Source organism: Mustela erminea, chromosome 2, assembly GCF_009829155.1.
Source record: "Mustela erminea isolate mMusErm1 chromosome 2, mMusErm1.Pri, whole genome shotgun sequence".
Classification (NCBI taxonomy): Eukaryota; Metazoa; Chordata; class Mammalia; order Carnivora; family Mustelidae; genus Mustela; species Mustela erminea.
Window position 1 is genome coordinate 69105945 of NC_045615.1, and position 8945 is coordinate 69114889.

The 8945-nt window shown below is 37.6% G+C and overlaps 1 protein-coding gene across 1 annotated transcript in view; it reads right to left on the reverse strand.

The window, feature by feature from the left end:
* The window catches only part of ZGRF1 (zinc finger GRF-type containing 1), an 81204-nt gene extending 72276 nt beyond the window's left edge, over positions 1 to 8928 (reverse strand). The window contains exons 1-3 of the mRNA XM_032333180.1: positions 8540 to 8928; positions 5355 to 5443; positions 2659 to 2739 (exon numbers count right to left, since the gene is read on the reverse strand). Of these exons, the coding sequence (XP_032189071.1) occupies positions 2659 to 2739; positions 5355 to 5375 (102 nt within the window). The 5' untranslated portion in view covers positions 5376 to 5443; positions 8540 to 8928. The remainder of the gene's footprint in view (positions 1 to 2658; positions 2740 to 5354; positions 5444 to 8539) is intronic.
* Positions 8929 to 8945: the final 17 nt, after the last annotated feature.

Genomic DNA, 8945 nt, shown 5'->3' on the forward strand with positions numbered 1-8945 from the left:
TTCTGGGATCATGACCTGAGCTGAAGGCAGATGTTTAACCAACTAAGCCACTCAGGCACCCCAAAAGACTCCTGACTATAGGAAACAAAACTGAGGGCTGCTGGAGGGGAGGCAGGTGGGAGGATGGGGTAACTGGGTGACGGGCATTAAGGAGGGCACGTGATGTAATGAGCACTGGGTGTTATATGTAACTGACAAATCACTGAACTCTACCTCTGAAACTAATAATACACTATGCCAATTAATTGAATTTAAATAAAATTTAATTATTTAAAAAATTTTACTTACTTATTTGTCTGAGAGAGAGTGCAAGCATGAGCAGGGGTAAGGGCAGTAGCAAAAGAGGCAAAGGGAGAAGCAGGCTCCCTGATGAGCAAGAAGCCCAACACCAGGCTTGATCACAGGACACTGGGATCATGACCTAAGCCGAAGGCAAACACTTAACCTACTGAGCCACCCAGGAATCCCTAAATAAAATAAAATAAAAATAAAAAAATAAATAAACAAGAATATGGAGATCTATAACTGCTGAGGAGTAGGGCTAATAAAGTTGTTCTTTCAATTCTGTAGTATTAAGAGAAACTATAATAGACTGGTTAGGATATGGGCTCTGGAGCCAAAAAGGCTAGGGTTAATTATGACTCCTCCACTCTCTAGCTGTGAGATCTATGGACAAACTACTTTATCTTTCTGTGTCTCAGTTTCAACCTCAGTAAAATATATACAAAAATAGTACTCTAAAAGTGGAGTTATGTAGACTAAATTGACACATTTATAGCATGTCTGGCAGATGACAATTTAAGCTTTTTAAAAAAATCGATCTGGGAGAGAGTGGCACTGGGGGTGTTGCTAAATAGATGAAGGGAGTCAAAAGATACAAAACTCTAGTTATAAAATAAACAATGTATAGCCTGATGACCATAATTAATAATACTGTATTGCTTTTTTTTTTAAAGATTTTACTTATTTATTTGACAGACAGAGAGCATGCACAAGTAGGGGGAGGAGCAGGCAGAGGAAGATGGAGAAGTGGGCTCCCTACTGAGCAGGGAGTCCAACGCAGGACTTGATCCCAGGATCCTGGGATCATGACCCAAGCCAAAGGCAGCTGTTCAACTGACTGAGCCATCCAGGTGCCCCACTGCATTGCATATTTAAAAGTTGCTAAGAGTACATCTTAAAAGTCCTTATCAAAAAATAAAAGAAAAAAATATTGTTAACTATGTATGGTGACAGATGGTGACTACACCTACTGGGATCATTCTGCAATGTATACAAATATCAAGTCATTATGTTGTATACTTGAAACTAATATTATGTTAAATGTCAATTATACCTCAATAAAAATAATAAGTAAATGGAGCAGATTGCTCTCCCTAAGTGGGTGGGCCTTATCCAATCAGTGTAAGGACTGAGTAAGAGAAAACTCCTGCCTGACTGTCCCTAAGCTGGGATATAAGTATTCTGCCTTTTGATTCAATCAGAAACACTGCCTCTTTTATACTGAAACTACACAATTGGCTTTGTTGGGTCTCCATCCTACCAACCACAGATCTTGGCACTTGTTAGCCTCCACAATCACATGACCCAATTCCCTAGAATAAATTTCTTTTTTCCCTTTCTCTTCATACACACACACACACACACACACACACACACACACACAGACAAACACACAGATTTGGGGATCTGAGTGGCTCAGTGAGTTAAGCATTTGTGTTTGGCTCAGATCATGATCTGAGGGTCCTCGGATAGACCAGGCTCCTGCTCAGTTGGGGGTCTGCTTCTCCCTCTCTGTCTACTCCCCAACCTCGTGCTGTCTCTCACTCTCTCTCAAAAAAAAAAATAAATAAAATCTTTAAAAAGAAAAGATTAAAAAAGAAAGATTTACATTTCTGTGTAAGTACATATATGGCTGAGTTCTAAAGAAAACTTCAAAGTTGGAGAAGAGAATGAGCCCACAGAAAATACTAAGATATCAGTAAGCAACCTCAGGAAAATGTGGTGTCACAGAAGTCAAACAAAGAATTATTATGACGAATGGAACAGCCAAGAGTGTTGCATAAGGTCATAAGAACTAGTAAGAGAAAATTACAATTTGGCGATACTTGGGATGAGAAAAAAGCACATAAAGAAGGATCACTATATCTAGTAAAGTGAAAGATCACCCAGGTAAATAATTCTCTCAAGACTGACAGGATCATATCATAACCAAAGTAAGATTCAAAGAAAATGTGAAAATAGAAGAATTCTACAAAATTTTTGGAAATTGGCAGCTTTCCTAAAACGGTGTGTCAAACTCTATATGTACCATCTCACTCTGAGCATTACAGTGTTTGAAATATATTTTAAAAGGTTTTTTGTACCATTAAACTCTTATTTTCTGCAAAGATAAAAATGTTTCAAAATACCTAAAAACTTTACAGAAAATCCATTTCAAATTTTAAAAATCAAAACAAAGTAAATACTATTTACTGAACTTTTACAAATTTTAATTTTAACAAATTAATCACCATAATGTGGCAATTATTGGACAACTTCTGTTTTCATACCATATCAGCTTATGGACATAGCCAACATTTTACCATCTACAGAGTCTTCTTAATATTCAATCAAAAGGCAAGAATCTAGCTTTTGAGTCAACTGCTTTGTACTTACTTTGTTTCCTAAGTGAGTGATCTTCAGAATTCCATCTTGCCATACTTTTGACTTCTTCATCTTTTGATGAGTATATAGTACCTTATTTCCAAAAGGACAAAAGAAATGGTTTCTACTTACATTTATTTAATGTTACATATTCTTATACCCTTCCTACATATAAAAAATATTTAGACATCCTTTATTGAAGTAAAAGTTACCATACGATAAAAACAAAACATTAAGGATCCTGCCCCAATCAGTTGGTAAAGCATGTGACTCTGATCTCAGGGTTTTGAGTTAAAGCTCCATACTGGGCATAGAGTTTATGGTTATTTTAAATTAAAAAAAAAAAAAAAATCAATCTTAAAAAAACTCGGTAGTAAAAGGCAAGGCAGGGTTGAAAGAAGTAAAATCTAAAGAGAAAACTGAAAAGTTAACTGAACAACAAAAATCATTTTGAGCTTTTCAGTCGTCAGTGGCAAGGAAAAAATTTGTTGGGTTACACAGAAATCATGATCTGTGCTCAAAATGTAGTCCAAAGATTCTTAGAGGTTCCCAAGACTTTTTCAAGGTTCTTGAAATCAAAACTGCTTCCGTGATGTTATTTGCCTTTTCACTCTTATTTCTTCAGACATGCATAGTGGTCTCCCAGGGTTATGTATGTATAATGTTGCGAAATTCAATTTCAGACTAAATGCAGAGGCAGATCTGAGAATCTAGCGGTCTATTAAATCAAATGCTAAGAGGACTTGCAAAAAAAACGTATAGCAATGCTACTCTTTTCAATGTGTTTTTTTCTGTTGTTGTTTTGGAAAATATACCTATTTCCATTTTTAAAAAGTAATTTATATTAAATGTAATGGGTTTTTTTTTTTAACGAATTAATAAATATTTTTAAAATGTCTGTTACAGGGGCGCCTGGGTGGCTCAGTGGGTTAAAGCCTCTGCCTTCGGCTCAGGTCATGATTCGAGGGTCCTATGATCGAGCCCCGCATTGGGCTCTTTGCTCACCAGGGAGCCTACTTCCTCTTCTCTCTCTCTGCCTGCCTGTTGCCTACTTGTGATCTCTGTCTGTCAAATAAATAAATAAAATCTTTAAAAAATAAAATAAAATAAAATGTCTGATACAAGTTCTCATATGAAAGACAGCAATAGGTATAAGCCCCATAATCAGAAACTCTCTGGGCTCCTCAATAATTTTTTTTTTTTAAAGACTTTATTTATTTGTTAGAGAGAGAGAGAAAGAGCGCGCGTGCGACCACAGGCAGAGTGCAAGGCAGAGGCCGAGGGAGAAGCAGGCTCCCTGCCGAGCAAGGAGCCCAATGTGGGACTCGATCCCAGGACGCTGGGATCATGACCTGAGCCGAAGGCAGCTGCCCAACCAACTGAGCCACCCAGGCGTCCCAATAAATAAAATCTTAAAAAAAAAAATTATTGAGGGGACGCCTGGGTGGCTCAGTTGGTTGGGCAGCTGCCTTCCGCTCAGGTCATTATCCCAACGTCCTGGGATCGAGTCCCACATTGGGCTCCTTGCTCGGCAGGGAGCCTGCTTCTCCCTCGGCCTCTGCCTGCCATTCTGTCTGCCTGTGCTCGCTCTCTCCCGTCTCTCTCTCTGATAAATAAATAAAATCTTAAAAAAAAAAAAAAAAATTAAAAAAAAAAAAAAGATTTTATTTATTTATTTGACAGAGATCACAAGTAGGCAGAGAAGCAGGCAGAGAGAGGAGGAAGCACTGAGCCACTCAGGCGCCCCTCCTCAATAATTGTTAAGAGGTTTAATAGCATCCTAAGACCAAACAGTTTAAGAATCACTGATCTAGGGGCGCCTGGATGGCTCAGTGTGTTAAGCCTCTGCCTTCGGCTCAGGTCATGACCCCAGGGTCCTGGGATGGAGCACCGCATCAGGCTCTCTGCTCAGCAGAGAGCCTGCTTCCCTTCCTCTCTCTCTGCCTGCCTCTCTGCCTACTTGTAATCTCTGTCTGTCAAATAAATAAATAAAATCTTTTCTAAAAATATTTAAAAATTAATAACATTAAAAAAAAAAAGATTCACTGATCTAGGGGTGCCTGGGTGGCTTAGTGGGTTAAGCCTCTGCCTTCGGCTCAGGTCATGATTCCATCGGGCTCTGCTTGGCAGGAAGCCTGCTTCCTCCTCTCTCTGCCTGCCTTTCTGCCTACTTGTGGTCTCTGTCTGTCAAATAAATAAATAAAAATCTCTAAAAAAAAAAAGGAATCACTGATCTAGATAGAAGAGGCATGGCACTTCTTCAGAAGAAATTATTTCCTGATCACAACAAAGAGCTTACAAGAATTTTTATATAACTAACGTGAGTAGTAGGCAAGAGATAAAATTGCCAGAAAAATCGAGGGCTATATTTGAGAAATACATACTTATACCAAAAAAATTATTCACTGTTTTTCTGATATTCAAATTTACCTAAGTGTCCTGCTTTTAGGTTTTGGGGTTTTTGTTTTTTGTTAAATCTGTCAACCCCAGCAAGACATCTGTGAAATGTGGAAGAAAGAAAAAAGGAAATAGTGGGGAGCCTGCCTGGGGGGCTCAGTCAGTGGAGTATGCAACTCTTAATCTCAGGGTTGTGAGTTCAAGCCACACTGGGTATAAAGATTACTTGAAAATAAAATCTTAAAAAAATTTTAAAATAGGGGACTTAAAAAAAAAAGAAAAAAGGAAATAGTGAAAACTGTAAGACTCACAGTAAATTCCTGGTTTTCCATTATTTCTTCTGAAATTAACACCAGTCAGGTCCAAAAAATAATGGTGCTTATTCAATTATTTATACAACCTAAAATGAAAATAGACAAAGAATATTTAACCCCGATGAAAAGAGTATCAAATACAACTGTTTCCCACAAACTCTTGACACAGAAATCTAAGAGTTCTAAGACTCTGTGATTACCAAATCATCTGATACCAATTACATAATAAAAGAGTGATCCCACCTAGTGGAAAAAGAATTTTCCAAGTAAAAAGACAGCCAAGTAAAATGTATAAAATAATTAATAGTATGCTAAGTTTTTTTCCAAGTGCCACAACATGGATCAGAAAATGATCCCTCTTTCCCCACATTTGAGTTTCTTATACAGAGCTTCAGCTTTCCATTTTCTGAATTGCTATGGCCACCACAAGATGGCCCCCTTGTGTTCTTAATGTTCCCTTTTATAGCTTAAAGTCAAGAAAATCAAAGTATCCAGGACCTAATACACAAATTTTCTATCTTAAAGTCAAGAAATCACAGGATCCAGGACCTAATACACAAATTTCCTCTGTAAGGAATAATCTTTTCACTATCACTACAATTAGGACTGTATTTATCCTATGCTACTGGATAAAACTGTTACTGTGGGCAAATTTGGAAATCTAAAATTACTGATGGTGAATTGAAGAAGTAAATAGAGATGTCAAAGAAAAAATCTTTTTTTCTAAAGGAGTGGTTCCAAAGGTATGATCCCTGAACCAACAGCATCAGCATCACCTGGTAAGTAGTTAGAAATTCAAGTTCCTGGGTCCTATCCTTGAACTTTTAAATCAGAAGGTCTGAGGTTGGACCCAGTGCTTCGTTTTAACATGCCTGCAGGTGATACGGATATATGCTCAAGTTTGAGAACAGAGGGCTAAAGACCTAGGATGATTAAATAAAACTATTATTTGCAATTCTGGATTCAATTCCCTCTTCATACATATAAGATAAACCACATACATATTATTTATAAATTACATGTATTTATTTAGTACATGCTTTAGTATTTGCCAGACATTGTTGGGTTGAGGTATTAAAATGAACAAATACTATTTCTAACCAAGGAATTTCCAGGACAGCAGGTTGATAAAAAGTAATTACAATAAAACATGTCAGAAATAAGCACAGGAGGGGCACCCAACTGGGTCTACGGCATCAAATAAGGTTTCTGGAAGAACATAAATATTTAAGCTATAAGCTGAAATAACCGTAACTGAAAGAAGATGCCAGGAATGTATTTCCAAACAAGAATCAATATATACAAGGGCCTGTAAAAGACAGAGCAAGGCATGACCAAGGAACTCAGTACAATTAAGGGGTCTATTTAAGACAGTGAACAGTGAGAGAGAAGACTGAAAAAAATGAGCAATAATAGGAGTCAGAGGAACTTCTATGCTATGCTGAGCTGTATAAACTTTATTCTATACAAGTGCAAAGGGTACAGTTTTAAGAATAAGATTACATAATGACTTGTGTTTTACAAAGATTACACTGGTTGCTGAGATAGGAGAGATAAAGGATTAGGCAAATGAGAGATGAATACTTGACCCATAACATAGTTCACAGGACAGGACACAGGCCTACAGAGAGAGGCACTGCCTTCCAGAGATAAAACTCCCATATCCCTCTAATCAAGCCCAAAGGAATTGCTAAATGCCTAATGAATGCCAAGAAAATAACAGAGGTCCAGCAAAATACATCATTCACTACTGCTTTTAGAGCAACTTGCTCCCAATACTGAATGTTTTGGACATTTTACATCTGTATGAGAATACAAGGTGTACAGTGCTTGGCATGTGGCAGTTATTGACATGAGATCTCTTTAATAAGAGTTATCACTTATTCAATGTAACTTTATGCTGGACACTTAACATGCTTTAAATGCTCACAATTTTATGATATAGATACTATTTTTTACATTTATTTTACAAGAAAGGAAACTTAGGTACATAATAGTAAGTAATTTGCTCAAGAACACAAAATAAGTAAATGGCAGATTCAGAATTCAAACTAAGTAGCCTAGAGGGCCCTGGCTGGCTCAGTCGCCAGAGCATGCAACTCTTGATTTCCAGGCCATGAGTTCAAGCTCCATGGAGGGCACAGAGTTTTCTTTTTTAAAAAAAAGAAGATGAATGAGAAATTTTTAAAACTAAGTAGTCTAAATTCTGGTGCTCCAACTCACAAATATGACATGACTGTTTATTGAGTACCTAGCATGTCAGGCAAAAATTGGACTATATTATATACATACTTGTCAATCTCAGAATCCTGAAGAGTAAATATTATCACCACAAAATACAGAAGAGTAATCCAGTGTTTACTAATTTAAGTTTACTTATAATCTATTTAGGAACTGCAAGATAAATTCCCCATTGTTTTCCTAAATTAGAGTTAATACTTCAGGACTTACAATTTAAAAGGGACTGTGAAGATCAATACCCTCATAAGTGGTAAATTAGATTATAACAAAACAAAGACAAGCTTTTTAAAAAAAAGGCTAACTTCATTTTTAAATATTTAGAAGAGGCCTAATTCCTACATTCGAAGTAGAGTCAACAGCCCCCCCTTTTTTTTTACATCAACTAGGAAATACGGCATTAGCTAACAAATGACGTATTTAAGTGAAGTGCAAATATAAAAAAAATTTCTGAACGTCTTCATCTAGCCACATCAAGTGTTACTGACCCATCTCCAACATGTGAAAGTTTAATGTACAAAGTTTTTAAGGCAGTATGGAGACCTCAGATGCTCTGGTAATTATATAACCACAAACACGCACACATACTCCCCCCAACATATATATTCCCATACGTCCTTACGTTGCTTTATACATTCATATATAAAATTCGGTGTTCTCAATAATATATGAGCCATTCCTCCTTTTAACTATGAGATGTTTTTGGTCTTTTTGTTTGGGAACAAGCAGGACCTTTGGAATCTCTAAACGGTTCATAGATTTAAAAGTTCCAGAGTCTCCAATCCAAGATCCTGTTAAGAAGCCATTCATCCAAAATAAGACAAGCCCACATTTCATTTGCCGAAATAATTACCATGATAATATGTAACCAAAAGGCACAGAGACTTAACCCTCTGTCAGTCCTAAATGCAAAAACCAAAACCCTCTCTGGTCTTTACATTTACGCTGGAACTGCAAAGCAGAGGCTGGGAAAAGCGGTAAAGACGAGGGCACTATTTAACAGAGATTCCGAGCAGGCTGTGACTGCCACTATCCAAACCTGGTTCCATAGAGCACCAGCAACGGTCCGCTTCTGGCGGAATAGATTCTTTCAACCTTTTGCCCTAAATTGCGACGCCGCCTCTCGCTCAAATCCCTTTCCCTAGCCACCCTCACCCGGGAGAAACAACTGACTTCACCTGTCCATAAAATCCACTTTCGAATTTCCCGGGCGAAAGTCTGTGACGTCATCAAGCGGGGACCACACCAGATCAGGACCCACCTCTCAGCCCGCCCACCAGAACTGGCGTTTTTAAACCGCCAATCAAAACTTTTCACTGTCTGCCAGCCTATTTGGCCAGCCGGGTAATC